The sequence below is a fragment of the Ambystoma mexicanum genome, chromosome 2q (genome assembly GCF_040938575.1).
Source record: "Ambystoma mexicanum isolate Mex_15411 chromosome 2q, UKY_AmexF1_1, whole genome shotgun sequence".
Taxonomy (NCBI): domain Eukaryota; kingdom Metazoa; phylum Chordata; class Amphibia; order Caudata; family Ambystomatidae; genus Ambystoma; species Ambystoma mexicanum.
In genome coordinates this window covers 893,089,494-893,106,981 of record NC_090924.1, presented here as the reverse complement: position 1 = coordinate 893,106,981, position 17,488 = coordinate 893,089,494, and the positions used below count along the sequence as shown (strand labels likewise).

The 17,488-nt window shown below is 42.9% G+C and overlaps 1 protein-coding gene across 4 annotated transcripts in view; it reads right to left on the bottom strand.

Moving 5' to 3' along the window:
• Positions 1-17,488, bottom strand: part of ARHGAP21 (Rho GTPase activating protein 21) — a 1,630,902-nt gene that overhangs the window by 301,066 nt on the left and 1,312,348 nt on the right. For all 4 annotated transcript variants that reach the window (XM_069648161.1, XM_069648162.1, XM_069648163.1 and 1 more), the window contains 3 exons: positions 6,866-7,008; positions 6,609-6,764; positions 6,438-6,516 (listed from right to left, as the gene is read on the bottom strand). In XM_069648161.1, the coding sequence (XP_069504262.1) occupies positions 6,438-6,516; positions 6,609-6,764; positions 6,866-7,008 (378 nt within the window). The remainder of the gene's footprint in view (positions 1-6,437; positions 6,517-6,608; positions 6,765-6,865; positions 7,009-17,488) is intronic.

Below are 17,488 nucleotides of genomic sequence, written 5' to 3'. Positions count from 1 at the left end.
AGGAACTCCCGCATTGGATCTCTTGAGGTTGCAGCCTTGCGTCACGTCAGCACGCAATTAGAGTAAAGGACCTGTAAGTGTGGCGGCCATCTTTATGTCGTGTTAGTAATACATTTCGGAAAAACGAGACGCCTCGATTACATTGACACACAGCAATTGGTTGTGCAGTCGGATGCCGGATCCTGGACCTGGAACAGTGTATTAAACTGGACTCTACCTGGTGGGTGCACACATTGTAACTTTGGTACAGTTGGTTGGGGCACCACGTTTGGAGTGTTTGTTACCTGGGGGTGACATTTGTTTATCCACAGTATGGCAAACGTACCAGCCCCAGTATTCTTCCTTCCAACGCCAGGTGAACCAAGAGTGCGTTGGTTAGACTGGAAGGAGGGATTTCACAAATATGCACTGGCAGCATTTGGACCCAACTTCTCTAATGAGCGCAAAGAGGCGCTTCTTTTTCACTGCTTAGGCGCTGCAGGGCAGGAGGTGGTCAAAAAACTTCCAGAACCTCCAGACATCCCTGATGGGGGGCTATATGAGAAGACTTTAGCGAAATTGGACAAACATTACTGTGTTGAGGAGAATATAATTCTTGAGAGGTACAAATTTGCTACGAGAGATCAAAACTGGAGAGAGTATTGAGGAATTTGTAACTGCTCTTAGAGGTTTAGCCATCAAATGTAGATTTGACCATTGTCGAGATGAGCATGTCAGGGATCAACTGATGATCAAGTGTTCTAATGATATCAGGAAGGAGTTATGGAAGGAAAGGAATCCTTCTCTTGACAGGGCAATTGAAATAGCGAAAATGGTAGAACATACAGATAAATGTATAAATGTTCTCCAGCTGGATAATACTTCTCAGGATAAGTCCAAAACAGATGACAATGAAGCTGCCATACAAAGGGTTTCGAGAGTGATGCAGAGAAGTGTGCCAGGGAATTCACGTCACCCTTGGCAAATGGGTAGGAGACCTGAGGGTCGTCAAGGTCTCTCCACCAGAGTATGGGGACAACAAGGGTCATCTGCCAGAGGACCGCCCAGTGAGAATAATACGTTCAGGGGTGGCAGAGTCTCTGGTTACCCGAGGATAGAGTCAACTAGGAGGTGTTTCAGATGTGGGAGTTTGTCTCACATAGCATCTGACAAAGAATGTTATGCAACACACATTGTATGTAATGAATGTGGGATCAGGGGACACATGGCTAGATGCTGTAGGAATTTCAATACCACCTCAGGTCAAATACATGAAGTCAATGTGGATCAAGATTATATTTCAATTGATGATGCTAGTAGGGAAGTTGTTTACTCTGTCAATGCCACTGATGGTAAGGTCAAGAAAAAGAAACCATATGCAACTGTGCTCATTGGGGGTGTGCCAGTATCAATGCTCATGGACAGTGGAGCAGATTATACATTGATAAGTGTGCATGTGTGGAGGGAGAAATTTGGATGTTGTACATTGTGGGAGAATGTGCTTATGGAGATGTGCCTATAGAAATTTTAGGTTGCTTTGAAGCCGAGCTGCAATTCAAAGACAGGAAGTCGATAGGGACTGTCCATGTGGCCAACAGAGGTGGAGAGCTGTTGTCCTGGAGCGATCAGGCAGAGCTCAAGATAAGGCTTGAAGCAAGTCACCCAGATCAGGTGTTGACTGTTGAAGGTGAGAAATCTGTCTTTAGTACTGTCACGGAGGGGGCCAGAGGGCAAACAAATGTCACCAAGTTAGGGTGCTTGAAAGGATTTGTGCATAAAATTCGTTTGAAGAGAGATGCCATCCCCAAAGTTGCCAAATTGCGTACCATTCCTCTGGCTCTTAAAAAATATGTAGAAAGTGAATTGAGGAAAATGGAAGGTGAGGGAGTGATAGAGAAAATTGATTCCTCAGAATGGGTTAGTCCCATTGTAATAGTGAAAAAGGGCAATGGATCTCTGCGGATATGCATTGAACTTAGACACCTGAATAAAAATGTAGTGGCTGATAAATTCCCTTTACCCAGAATAGATGATCTATTGGCAGGTGTGTCCGGTTCCAAAGTGTTTTCTCTTATTGACCTAAAATCCGCATACCATCAAGTGGAACTACATCCCGACTCCAGAGATCTTACAGCCTTCATCACTCCTATTGGTCTCTTCAGATGTATACGCATGCCATTTGGACTGGTTTCAGCAGCCAGTGTGTTTCAGAACGTGATGTACAGACTATTGGGAGGTGAGAGAGGTGTCATGTGCTACCAGGATGATGTGCTGGTGTGTGGAAAGGATGAAGTAGAACATGATAAAAGGTTAGAGAGAGTGTTGAACATATTCAAAGAGGCTGGTCTTACAGTATCTTTAGAGAAATGTATATTCAAAACTGACAAAGTCGAATATCTGGGTCATGAAATCACGGGAGAAGGTATCAAACCCAAAAAAAAGGCCATAGAAGCCATTTGTAAGATGGAAGCACCAAAATCTAAAGCAGACGTACTGTCTTTTCTTGGTCTGGTTGAATTTTATGGCAAGTTCGTTAGAGGTCTGTCAAATTTGTCAAGGAATATGAGGATGTTGACTCGGAAAGGTGTTACCTTTAAGTGGAATGAGTCATGTGAGGAGGAGTTTTGTAAGATTAAAGATGCCATTGCCAATGCACCCATTTTGAGAATGTTTGAGGAAGGTAGACATTCATTACTATTTGTGGATGCCAGTGACTATGGTATTGGGGCAGTTTTAATGCAGGAAGATCAGGAAGGTTTACACACTATCGCATTTGCCTCTAGATCTCTCAAAGGACCTGAGAACAGATACTCAGTTGTAGAAAAGGAAGCATTGGCTTGTGTCTGTGGAGTGGAAAAATTCAAAAGATATCTGTGGGGCAGAGAATTCACAGTGTGCACCGACCATAAGCCTCTAATAGGGATATTTACCAAAGGTGGTCTGGAGGGTGTCTCCAGACGCATCATGAAGTGGGTGACTTCCTTACAAGGATTACAATACAACATGCTTCACATTAGTGGTGAAAGCAATGTAGTCGCTGATGCCCTATCCAGATCAGTATTGAGAGAAATTGTGTCTGAGGAATGTTCCCCGACTCGTGAGAAGGGTGTTGAAATATTTCAGGTTCATGATTCAGTAAAGAAAGAGGAGTGGGACAATGCATGTTCTGAGGATGAAATGTACCAGAGAGTGTTGACATTAGTGACGTAGAGCAGAATAAGAAATTATCTTGGTGATTTAGGTGGGTTTGCTAAAGTCAAAGAACAACTCTGGATTGATAAAGGATACTTACATAGGGGACATCAGATGGTTGTACCTATCAAAATGAGGAAGTTAATAATTGATCTAGCTCATGTTGGGCATTTGGGACTGCCCAGAACAAAAGGTTTAGTTAGAGCAGAATTTTGGTGGCCCAGTCTAGACAAAGACACAGAAGAAGTGGTCAACAGTTGTAGTGATTGTATTGGAGGAAATAAGGGTCTTAGGATACAGAAAGTGCCCATGACCGTTAGGAAACCTTCCACGGTTCCCTGGGATGAGGTTGTCTTGGATTTATTAGGTCCCTTTAATATCAGAGGTGGGAGAGATACCTATGTGTTGGTTGTCATAGACTTATCATCTAAGTGGCCTGAAATATTTACACTAAGATATATCCAGTAGTAGCATCATTAAATGTTTGGAGCAATTGTTTTGGAGAGAAGGATTCCCTAGGAAGTGTTTGTCAGATAATGGCACCCAATTGGTTTCCAGGGAATTCAGAGAATTTTTTGAGTAACCATGGCATAGAACAGGTAAACACCTCATTATATCATCCCCAGACCAATGGGTGCGTAGAACGCTTCAACCGCACTCTCATGGATGCCATTAGAATTGCTGTGGCCACAGGAGGCGATTGGGTGAGGACCATAATGGAGAGAACATTTCAGTATCGACTAGCCCCGCACAGTGTTACGGGTGTATCTCCTTTTGAACTACTAAGAGGGAGGAAGCCTAACTCGCACATGTGTCCAGGCTGGATGGGAAAGTCAAAATTGGTAGGAGTAGATTTGGAGGCAGTGAGGGAGAAGATATTCGATTCAGGTGTAAAATCTAAGGAGCAGTAAGACAGGAAAAATGCTTGTAGAGAGTTCAGTCTTGAGGAAGGTGACTGGATTAAGATCAAACTGCCTACCAAGGTGCGCAAAGGTGCATCCCTATTTTCTCAGCCCAAACAGGTTGTTAAGGACTTAGGATCATCTGTTCTTGTCAAAGGAGGTGGGGTCTGGAACAAGGAGAGGATAGCAATTTGCAAAAATGTTAACAACATCTGGTAACTTTACATTACTGTCTTCAACCTATCTTCTCAAAGTTTTGTATCGCTTACAATGTAAATAAGAAGCCTCAAGTTCTTCAACGCAATGTGGGTTTACATGAGGCCAGCACTCATTTTGTGTAAAAGGAAGGGAGGTGTTAGGGGGTGTCTAGACTTATTGTCATCTTCTGCTATGTAACCTAGTTACCAAGGAACCAATCCATTGCTGTTATGATTAAGCAAGAGTTCCACATTCCAGCTGGGGTGGATTGAGAGCAGGAGGGGAGACAGATATCCTGGCTCACAGCTGGGGGCCTTTCCCTTGGATGTATTGCTAAATAAACCTCTCAACACAAGGACTGCTGTGAAGTGTATTTTATGAACTTATTAACACCGGGCCATTTTGACAAAAATGGCACCATTGGGTGCTTTACTGCTGCTGCGAAAGCAGCCCGCGGTAAATGCACGCCACGGTAGTTAAAAGTAAACCACTGCCGCCAGCCATTTGTCGAGTAAAGGGTAACAAAATATTTTACATGAGAAGCTAGACAAAGGGGATACTACGTAACCCCTCCAGCACCCTATCGTAAAATAGTGAGTGCTGGGTCTAGAATAGTTACTAATGTAAGTAAATTCAATTTCACTTTGCTGCTCTTGGAAACAGTAGTTTATCCAAGAGAAGGTATTTAAACCTTTGGGAAATCTGGAAGACTTCCCTGTGCCACTGCACTGAAGGTGTTGTGTGACACAATGTAAAAGATGATGCCTATGGTGTTTGTCAGACTCCATAACCAAAAGAGAAACAGAATACAAAAATCACATTAAAATACATTAGAGTGGGAAAAAGGGTCTCACTCTCTCCAGGTAAAAAAAATCAAGTCCACAACATCCAGCAAAGTTGCTGGGGGTCTCTAAGGTAGAGGAAATTATCACATTTCTGAGAATTCTCCCCAACACGTCTTGAACATTTTAAAGTTTTGAACCTGTCAGGTGACCAGTAACATAAAAAGATAAGGGATCTTGAGAGCGGGTCGGGTGAGAGCGCTCAGTTCCCGATAGGTGGAGGTTGCCATTTTTCTTGGTTTACACAACAACAAATAAAGATGCCTCTGTCTGGCATCACCCCAAGTTGATAAGTGAGTCTGGTTTCTTCAACATGAGTGAATGCAGGTCCTCTGGTTAACAGAAGAAACAAGGGAACAAAGGAGCAGGGTGCACCGGCACAAGACCACAGGCTCCACCTCAAGCTCCCCTTGCACTCAAGCAGAGTAAGCACACTGTCCCACTGCTATATGTTTCCATGTCCGTGTAGGCTGGCCGCTTTGGTTTACCCTAAAAATGCTAATTTTACTTTAATTGTACAAATAGTGTTTGACTGTTGGAATAGCAAAGTGTGAAAATAATTGTTCAACAGCAAAAAAAAGACCAATAGGAACAAAATGTTCAACACTCCAAGACCATGTAGGAAGAAAAGAAAATATAAAAACCCATGAGTGGGAAAAGGTGTTGAAAGGAATGTTATGTTGACATTCAGGTTTTTTGAGTACTAGCAAACGCTAAACAAGTGCTTCGATTTTGAGAAATAGTACCATAACGAGAGAAAATTCAAATGTGAATAACCACCAAAATCAACATGAATTAACTATTGAAGACCAAGAAGGAATGCAGTCCTATATAAAAATATACATTTCATCTCCCCCTCATGAGCTATGTATATAGTGAAACGTGTTGAATAAACCCAATTAATGAGGATACATTGAATGATTAAAGTTACAAAGTTATGCATTCTGTGAGAAGTCAAATTGGATTCACGAGAGAACAAATTTGATCAATTAACTATGATAAAATTTATGAAGTAATTGAATGCAATTTATGAAAATTACGGATTTACAAGAAGGAATTGGACATAATGTTGTAATAATTCTGAGAATCATTTCAAGATTGTTTCATTTGAATATATCTATATACATTTCTGATTAAAAAACAAAGCCTTTGTTAGTTATTGGATGAATGTATAGCTCATTTGTCATCCACATAAGAAACAGTATTGTTTTTTTGGGTAATCTAGTAAGGAACCCACCTGTTTGACATGCAGCACAAGACATTCTGACTTTTGGGAGGAGTGCTCCAAATAAGTTAATACCCCACTTAGAAAATGGACACTCACCGTTTGTGAAAAGTGGTTCAGGAAGCTTTCTGAAGAAAGACTTCAGCAAACTGCTTATTACGTTCAAGTCTCGCCATTTCTAGATAATTAAATGCACAAGTCAGTATTCTGAATGAAACTTTCAAAAGTAGTAGCTTAATTTTGGAACACATTTGTGCTTGTCCAACTCACATCATCTAGAACGTCTATGTCGTGCATTCCTTTGTTGAGTTCCTCCTGCATATTTGAGATGGCAGCATTATTTCCAGGAACTCTATAAATGCCGGTATACTCAAGCCCTCTTTCTTCCACTAACTTGCAGCACAAATCAACTATCAACGGGACATACTACAAAAGGAACAAAGAAGAAATTTCAAAGAAACATTTTGTAATGATTTTGTCACCAATACTTAGTAGTCACAATATAAACACAAAAACTGTTTCCTTACTCTATTGTTAAGAGCAGGGGGGCAGTCATCGAGCCTGACACCAAAGGTTCCTCCACTGGTGGACTTTTTTTCAAAGGTCTTCCGCATGATACTAGGGATGCCCTTTCGCCATGTCCCTTTGTCTTTGGGCGGACTGGTCTCATCTTTTTGTGAAAACAAATAAAAAGATAATAGTCATTTTCTAGAGAAAGAAGGTGATCCGTCAGTCTATCAACCATATGATTCGATTCCTTAACAAAATATAGACACCATCCCGCTACACCTAAATGACAGCCTAGTTTTCCAGTTCTTTAGTGTAGATATATTTAAATCCTGCGAATACTAGTTTCTGTGACAACCAAAAACAAATGAACTGACTTCAGGAAATCATGTCTGCCCATCTACATATTTCCCAGTAGTTTCCCAAGCTAACACAGACATCAGTGGGCCATTTTGTCAAGAATAATGCAACTAGAAGACTTAGAGATGGTATACATGTATGTGTGGAGAGAAACCACAATAAGAGAAAACATGACAGACAAGTGTATTTTCTTATAAAAAAATTGCCTCAAATGCTAACCCTATGAACAGAAGGCAAACTGTAATAGACAGTGCAAGAGGAGCTTATGTAACCAACATACAAATGATTGCTTCACCCATATAATATATCATTATGAACCCAGAAAAGATCGTTTTGTAGCTGCCTCACATATTATTGCAAAATAGCAGGTTCAGTTAGACAATTGTGATGAACCCTATGGATCCCACACTGAAACCCTACCTAAAGTATCCTCCCGGGTGGGCAGGGAAAGGCAGGCACTTCCTGATCCTGCCTGACCTTGGGGGTGGTGTGTAACAGTTCATGGGTGTTTATTGAACAATAAATGCAGGGTGGAAAAACACCCAAACTAAACCTAAATCTAAGATGGGAGAAAGCTTCGACCATCAAATGAAAAGAAGGCAATCCTAGTGGTGTTGTGTCAAATAAAAAGAGCCTATACTAAGAAACCTATTGCCAAACATTACAACCAATACAAAAGGGTGTGGGATAGTTCTCGAGAAAAGAAAATCGTGTCAGGATGCAGTAGCTTGGGTCTCCCTTCCCACGTTTTGAGCATGGGGTAAAGCGGGATCTTAGAGTACAGCACACACTCTAGCTTCCTCAGCACGAGTCGACAGTTCTTTTCCAGTTTATCAGGAGCATCGATGGCCAAGTCTCGGTTCTCTTGAAAGTCTCTCGCCTCCTTCCAGGGCCTGATATTCAAATAACAAAAAAGGTTCCTTCAGCAAAATGAAAGTTTTTTCCTGTTTTTACTTGGGGCGTGGGTTCTTCACCCTGGGGCCCCACCCTCTTCCCGGTGCTAGCCCAAGACAGTTCCTTTCGATATCGAGGCCTTCGATGGTTGTGGTTTCCTGTCCCGAGGGCCTGATAGATAGTTATTTTCGTGGTAAACCTAACACAAAGTTCTGTTTTACATAGTTCCCGGGTGATTTATTCCCCCCCCCCCCGGTTCCCCCTGTACCGGTCGCAGAGCGCTCTTTGCTTTCAGTTCACTGCGGCTTTTCCTTCCTTCACAAATCTTAATGTCTTTTTAAACAGTTCCAGTGGACAGCCCTTGCCGGGTTCACTCTTGTCAACACAGTGTTTGAGACTTTAGACTTGTCCCCTTCTCGCCAGCATCCCTCTTCCGTACTCACCCTTGCCAACTGCACATTCCCTTATACTTTCAATGCTCACAGGATTCCCTTCCCTTACTTTCGTTATAGTTGTTAGGTAAAAGGCTTTCGACTGTATGGGGATTTTGCTTGACCTCCTGTATGACCACTTTGACCTATCTTGGCAGCTCTCCTACGGCCTTCTGGTACCTGTAGTTTCACTCCGACAGGGATTCACCAGGGTTTATCGGAGCAGCATCCACGTGGTACCGGTCTCTTTTTGCATCTGGTCTCCTCTTCAGAATGTTACAGTTCTTTTAAACTTCTCTCACTTTGGCACTTTCATTCACCAGAGCCCGGTTCTTATCGGCTCTCCCCTCGACTCACCGTACCACAGAAGCAGGAGTCTCCCTTGCTGCGGCTTATCGGCGTTGATACGCTCTGTGTACCGTCGACATCTGCTGCAGCACACTTGGGCTATGGTCCTCGGTTTTATGTTGCTTTCAGCGGAGGGTTCACAGAGTTTTGTCGAAAAGGGCAAGGTCGTGTCTCTCCTTGTCAACCTCTGGATATCTTCCGCCTTTCTCTTGAACTGCTGGGTCTGGATAGCTGTCTCGTCGTGCCTAACTTAGCCTGATCCCTGCGGCAGGACACGTCAGGAACACTGTTTTATTAGTCTGTTGTCTTTCGTGGGGTAAGATAGTGTTCGTGTTGGGGAGGGGTTGGAGTGTTAGTGTCCTACATGACGGGAAAGAGGTGTTCTAGGAAATTATAGTATTTGTTCTAGAGGGGTACGTGATTTCAGAATGGTGGGTTTTCGAAATGAATAGGAGGGTTTGTGGGAACTGTAACTGTTCACGTTTGACTGGGAGTTCAGAAAGTGACGATCAGAAGGACGGGATTAGTATGTTTTGCAGGGCAAACTAGAATAGCTGGGAGTGTGAAGTAAACAAGGGGGATTGTGGGAACTGTAGTATTCTATCTGAGCAGGTTGGGGTGTGAGAAATAATCAGACGGATGGGAAGAGGAATGATTGGGAGTATTTGGCTAGGGAACAAGAAAAAAAGGATTCTGAGAAAGATGGTTTCTGAATGCAACGGGGTGTGTAATGGATTCAGCAGAGGGGATGGTGGATTCTCGAAAAGGAAGTTTATCGGATCGAAGAGAGGTCGAGTTGATAGCCCATAAAAGCCTCTGGGACCTCTTCTTCCTCGTCCGTTTCTCCGGTATACTACCGTGACTCACCTGGGGTATTTCCCCGAACACAACCCCGGGCTCCCCTACCCAGGTGATCCTCCCTCCTTCATCCACCCCAGGGTTGGGATCAGAGTGGCAGCCCTCCCCGACCACCTGAATAAGGGCTTCCTGAAGTTTATTTGGGAGAATACCCTCCGGTTTCTCACAGTGTACGGTGGGAGGATAACCCGGTAGGAGAAAAGGGTCAGGAGAATGAGGAATACCTATGGGATGAGACAGTATTTAACCTCTTTTTAAGAGGACAACCAAGCAATATAACAGTATGCAATGTCTTTTTGCCATCATCATTCTATTGTTCCCCAAGTAGACCATCTGAATGGGAACAAATGTGGAGGTTAAGTAACAAACATTCTGTTATAACCCAAGAAATGAATGCGGTTATAGATTCCCCCAGTTTCCAAAAGCCTAATAAGAGGAAGTTGTATAATAATGGAAGTCTTAAAAGTAAAGAACCATATTTCTCTTCTCAAAACTGCCTCGTGGCTGGCTCTTGTAATATTCCTTTGTTAAAGGTTGTAGAAAGTGGAAATTCAATTTACAACATAGAAAGATTGAAGAAAACAAACTCCTTCATTCGGGAATTCACGTCCCATAATTCCCTCAGTACCGAGACGAGGATGAGGGATACAGAGGAAGATGTAGAAGTGGTCGGCTAATTAACAAGAATGACCTACAGCTGAGGGAGATTGGGAGGCATAACAGGCCCCCTCAGGTGCAGGTAGTAGAGAAGAAGCAGGAGAAGAAGCGGAACCAGAAGCAGTCTGAGAAGCAGAAGACCTGCGGGAGACAGGCGTAGAGGAGCTGGAAGACAGCGGGACGTTGAGTCCTGAGAGGGTCTGTGCCTCTATCATCCTAAACTGCAGAAGATGCGAAGCGTGTGGGAAAACGCCTTAACCAGGAAGACTACGTTGTGCAGAGCTTTCACAGAAGGCATCAGGCATAGCGTTGGCAGTAGAGAGGTCTTGGGTGGTAGGGTTGCACCAGAGAGACTCGGGAGTCAGAGCGACTCCAAATCATCATGGCCGAGGCGACCGAAGAGACAAGTTGCGCCTGGCCGGAGAAGCCATGGTTGCAGCAGTCCTGCGAATGTGGAGAGGAGCACCTGGAACCGACTTACCCGGTGAGTCTAAGCCACGCAAGGGACTCTGGTGCGTTTCAGTGCAGGCCATGTGTCCAGGGCAGGCTGCATCACCTGCGAGCGAGTGAAAGGCAGACTAAGCAACGTTACAAAAGCCAAACTGTTGTTAATATACACAACCAAGCTAAAAAGCATCATGAATACCCAACTGTTACAAACGTACAAAGGCAAGCTAATAAATCTTACAAATATTTAACTGTTGCAGACTTGCAAAAGTGGCTAACAGTGAGAGTTTGGGCCAATACCAACAATCTGGTGGGGCGGTTGTACTAGAAACCCAAACATACCACCAATACCCAAGCCAAGAGACCGTGGGAAACTGTCAATATGAGTCCAATAAAGGTTGCCAAACATAAGAGGGGGGAATAGTGAGAAGCCCCAAGGTTGGAAAGGTTGCTATTCAGGTTCAGGAATACCCATCACTGTGGCTGATGTAGATTCCCATTGCTACAGTCAAACTAGAATCAGGAAAAGACTTGATCCTGAAGATTATTTTTGGTGTTAATGCAGAAGGGAAAGCAAGGTGTTAAACAGGCTGCCCTTCATGAGGTGGTTACCCAAAGGGAGATGAGCATCGTTTGTGGAGAGGTCCTGATAAGTATCATTATAAATGTTCTGTTCCCCGAGAGCTGTTAAACTGTTTATGCTGAAGGCGGCCATTGAAGTTGTTGCTATTCTACTGTGAAAGTTACCATTGAAGCACTTAGCCATTTTCTGGGCAGGCGAGTAGACATGTAGGGCAAGAGGCGATTACCCCCAAGATACCTGTTGAAAGGTTACGCCAGGTAGTAGAAGGAGCAAGTGCAGAAGAGTGGTACTATTGGAAAGCAATATATTTGTTATTGTCTTTGGGGAAGAATTGTGAAAGCTGATTGAGGATAAGATAGTTATTCCTGCCGTCATTCTTGAAGCAAGCCATTTGTTGCCAAAGATGTGAGGATGTTCTCATTCCAGGAGGGGCGGGAGCTGGTTTTTCCTTTTCAAGATTCTTTGGGAGAGTTTATATTCCAGGAAGAGAGCGCTTTTGGACTTTGCAAGTTACATCATTGAAACAACGGAACTAATCAATGACCCGGAGCTACCACTGGGTAACAAGGAGCTAGTACATATCGTTCTGCACATCTAAATTCCAAATAAGATGTAAACATCTTATTTTGTATATTTATTATTGCCCTTTAAGCTTTAAATGTGGTATAGATGTGCCCTAATGTTTATTTATAGACTGTCCCAAACGTAGTTACATTCACATTGGTCTGTTGGTTCGGCATTAGTTGTCCTGTGGAGTCAAGCTAATCAGGCTCTTCTAGGTTACCAGCAGGAGCTAAATAGCTCCCAGCTCTTCTCTATTCCAACCCCTGCACTACAAAGCTGAACTCCCACTCCTAACTACACCAACCACTTTGTTTTGCTAGTTTCAATATGAAGAACTGTATACATGTTTGTTCAAAATTAAATTATGCCGTATTTTGGAAGTTTCATTTTGCTAAACACACATACACCAATGCATTATGAAACTAAAAGAAATACCAAAACTGTACAGCCTAAAGGGTGGGGTGTACTTTGTCAGACCGGTGCTACACAGTTTTGGACACATTTGTTATTGTCAAATTTGGCCGTCCCAATTTTGGTATTTGGATGCAATTATTCTGGTTTAATTTGTGTGTGGATGTTTTTGTCTTAATGGGGCGCTCACAGACCTCATCCCTCTGCTCTGCACACAATCATTCATAGGCCTTACATTTTTTAGGCTGAATCATCACAATTCTATCGCCCAAAAGGAATACTTTTTTTTCTCAGATGAAAAAAAAATTAAAAACAAATACACCCTATACTGTCAGATTAGTGCCAGCTTAATGTCTTCACCTTGGTCCTATGCAGATACAGATTACACATTCCACTTGGTAAATTAGTTTTTTTTTGTTTAGTTCTACATAGGTTCTACATAGGTTAACAATATGACGTGTTATGTCCTGAAAAGTATAATTGGTGCCAAAAATGGTTATAAGCTGAGGTGTACTGAATTTAAATAAAAACCACCAGCTTCTGCCGATTAATTATCACACTCAAAGCCACATACTCAAATTCTCAATATTGGCTATTGCCTGCAGTTCACATAAAATGGGGAGCACAGCCGATTAAAGCGAAGAAGAATTGCAAACGTTATTACAAAAGGTAAGCAAATATCAATGTTTATTTCTATTTATTGCTTGTCTGGAGTTGGCTAACGCAAGAGCGAAAACATTGTATCCGAGAACGTAAAACAAGATAGTGGGTGCAGTGGGAAGTCAAAAAAATACATTGTATTGCTAGATGAAACAGTTCAGAAAGTGACTGAAAAGAGGAGTTGTTAGCTTTGTTATAAAAGTGAAGTAGGTTTCTTCATGTTGAAGATGGGAGAAAAGAGTTCCAAAGCATAAGGGCCATGCATGGTTTTGAAAACTTTGACCTGCAGAGGAGCATGGATATAGAAGATAGGAGTTCTAGCCAGCCAGTGAGGTTTGATGCAGAACTGAAGGCAGGTGGAGCCACAGTGATGTTTAGCAACTGTTGGTATGGCAGAGGATTTTAGAGGCGATGTTTAATGTGATTGGGTGTCCCTGAAGTTGGCTTACTGGTTGTGTGATTAAAGATGGTTCCAACAGCTTAGTTTTAGATCAACTTAAGTTTGTCAGATGAAGATTGAGGTATGCAATGTGGGGGAGCTCGCATAGTTTATAGAAAACTTTATTCGGCTGTCGAATCATAAGAGCAAGAAAAATATGCAACAGATTGCCAAGTTAATACATATATCAGACATACAACACAAGAGAAAATGTGATCAAAAATGGTCTTGCCAGAGGGAAAGATAAAAACATGTAAAAAAAAAGGGTAATAAAAAGGTAAGCAGTGCATCATTAAAAGATATATAATTCCAGGAAGGCAAAACATTAATTACAAGCATCCAGTATATCAAATTGAAGGCCAATTGGGATCTTCTCAACCATGCTCGGAAAACACATTTTGAGAAAAAAAGATTGCATTTAAACCAGTCGTCCTGACATTTTTTACTCTAAATAGCAGGATTAGGTATCGAGGTCTTAAGTTCTTGTAAACCACACAAAACAATACAAAAAGTATAGTGGACTCCTGCGCAGCCACACAGACCTGGCACAGAACATCCTCATTTGTGGGCTTCCACTTGGCTGTAAATGAGGCAAGCTTCAACATATTGGTACATAACTGGAATGAAATGGCACGGTCATATCCTGTCAAGGTATCGTTTGAAGTCTTGCACTTGTTTGATTGAGGTACAGACGATCAGTACTCAGTTTCTGATTGGCCTGCTTCATACAGGATGCAATCGCATTTGTGCATGTCCTTTTAACCAGCAATTTCGTGCCTGAACTCATTCCTTCAGATGAACCCAAAGGGGTGGTAGGGTCCAGCCTTGTGAGCCACAGTCGAACAAACTTAAACCAAGGTAATGATCCAGTTCCAGTCATGCTTAACAAGCTTTCAAAAGACATCTATATTTCCCCAGTTCCGTAGTAGTCCAAATCCGTACCCTTTACAGCAGTGGTTTGGTTGCTAGAACCTCAGATTGGGTAAAGGTTGCATGCCTAGCAGGGGCTGGCCAAGGGTGCACCACAGGGTTGCATCAACAAGGCTCTCACAAAGTTGTTCTCAGTTACACACATGGACAGAGCCTTACAGTAGCCCCATAACTCTGCTCCGTATAGGAAGGCTGCCAGGGCATGGATCCTATGCAGGTGCAAGGCCAGAGTGACAGCTCCTCTACCCGGACTATAAAAAGTGTCAAATTGTTCCACTGTACTTATGAAGGGTCTCTATGGCTTTGAGTTGTTGGTGTCCAGAAAAGGTTGTCAGATAATCTAATCCCCAGGTAATCTAATGTGCTCCCCTGCTCCAATACGTTAGCATTGAATTAAATGTTAAGTTTGTGCTTCCAAGCTGTCCTATGCCCAAACACAATTGACGTAGTGTTGTCAGTATTGAGCACTAGTTGTGGTTCCTTGCACTTTCTAATAAAAACAGCCAAACTGTATTTTAGACCCATAGGGGTTGTAGACTGGATCACTGCATCATCAGCAAAGAATAGTGCAGGAAACGTGCCACTTCCTAGTTTGGGAGGGTCAAAGCAGTGCCCAAGAAGTTCCTTGATCCCATTGATGTAAATACAAAACAATAAGGGGGCCAACACACAAACTTGTTGCACCCTCCTCTCAACTTCAAAGTTCTTTGTTGTCTCTCCACCCAGATCCCAACTGACCGAAGCCTTGTTTTCCATCCATAGGGATTGGATCTTGGCTAGTAGATACCCCGGAATATCTTTACTTTTCAGGGTCTCCCATAGCAAGCTGCGAGGGACAGAGTCAAATGCTGTGCACAGGTCAACAAAGATAGCGCATACCTTGGAATGTTGAAGGGAGACATGCTTAGCCAGGATCAACATACTTAGCCAGGATCAAGCCCAGCCTAAAACTTTCATCCAACATACTTGTGCCATGTTAGAAACCCACCTATAGGTGGTTGATTTTGTCACCCTCAAATGCCCAAGACAAGGCAAGTAAGTACAACTTTGACAAACACTTTACCAAAAGTATCCAGCAGGGAGATTGGTTTGTAATTCCCTGCTAGCATCTTGTCGCCCCTTTTAAAATAGGCAGAATTACTGCCTCTCGCCATGATTGTGGAACTCTCCCGATATTGGCAACAAGAGTTAAATACCCAAAGAAGCAAAGGCACCCAAATGGTTTTTCCTCCGCCAAGCCCATCAATTGCCTCGTCCAACCCCTTAAATCAAAAAAGGAAAAAATCTTCACCTAGTTGGGCAATGCTACATCCCTGGCAAGGCTCCCGGGGGTCATCTTGCTGGATATTATACAGGTTGCTAAAATGTAAATGCCAAATATCCAGTGGAATGTGGCATTGCACGGATTCCGGGGTGTGCAGGTCTTTCCCCAATATTAGTTTCTAAAAACGAATGTGATCACCCACAGTTAGCAATTCATCCCATTTGTTCTTAACGTACGCCTCTTTCTTCACTCGGGTAACCGCTTTATATTCAGCTCTCAGAGACCTTAAGTGCGGTTTATCAATTAGAGTAGTACTGTTGAGGGAGGTAACACATTTTCTTTAGCAAGCTGGCAATCATCAAACCAACCCTTGTTCCCTATGACAGCATCTGTGACCTCACAGGTTTGGTAAAGTAGGGAAACAATGCCAACAGGTTATAACTGACCACTATGCAAGGAGAAGGGATATTATCTGTGTAAATAGCTGCAATGTGTGGCTCAATACAGGCATAGATATTAGGTTTAACAATCCATATGTCAATGGTGGACCACTTCACACTGCACCTCGAATGCCCCTGAAGAGTAACCAGAGTAGTGCCTGGCACACTTTAAATGACAATTTCCCCCCTCCCCTGCTGCATACAACACAACAGGATAATGATCACTATCACCAAGCTTGAAGACTTCAAGGCTGACTACTTTGTCCCAGTCATGCACATTTATCATGACATAGCCAATCTTGGAGCTCCCATTATGACCCACATAAGTAACGTCAGCTGGCTGGTTAGGTTGGACTCTACCATTGCAGGCTGGTAGTCCTGCATCATATAATAAATGTGCCACCTCATTTGCATGTTGATGGATCCTTGGTGGTTTGGCAGACTTCAAAGATGGTATCCCACACACATGATCCAATGCATCCCATAAACCCATGGGTTTGTCAAGGGGTTCAAACTGCACATTTATATCGCCCATCGCCAGAATGAGTGGGATAGTATTATGTGCGCTTTCACAGCCATGAATTGTCAAGCACTTTCCAGATGCTACTCAGCGGGGGTTGGACCATATGGACTGTTATAGATGTTAAATACAACAATGGGCTTCCCTTCGATGGTAACAGCTTCTAAACATTGGAGATCGTCTGAGCCCGTTGATCTCATCTTATACTGTAAATTGAGATGGGGGCTCATCAAAATGGTCAATCCCGTTTTAGGTCTACTTCTTGGGCCTTTGTTAGGCGGTGTAGTAAAAGTGCTAAAGCCCCTATGTCGATAGCATCCATGACCCACGTTTCCTGCAAATACACAAGATCAAATTTGTGAATAAAACTCACCCACTCCATATCAGCTAAAAATATCCTCCCTGATAATAGATCTACAACTCCTGACCTGTCGCAGCCAAAGAATGGACTTCTTTACTAGGAATTACTGGTTTTCAAGTCACCCTACAGGAATAAATGGACATTGAACATGTACACACAATTAGGGTTCCTAGCATTTGGCGTTTCCCTCGAACCAAGCAAGTTTGTGGAATGGGGAGGCCCAAAAAAGCAGGTCCATGGGCCATTATGTGTGCCTCTGGTGTACAACCTATTAGGTGGATTACTACAATTAAATTTGTCAATATAGTCTCAGATAATAACTCATGGCTCCCACATTAGGCCTTGTACTTGATGGACGAACATAATGTACGTCCATGGGTGGGGGGCTTAGATCCTACTCCTGGAACACAACCTGGCTGCCTCCCCAATTCTGCAAAGCCCCTCCCGATGACAGGAAGGCCAGGCTCAATATTGCC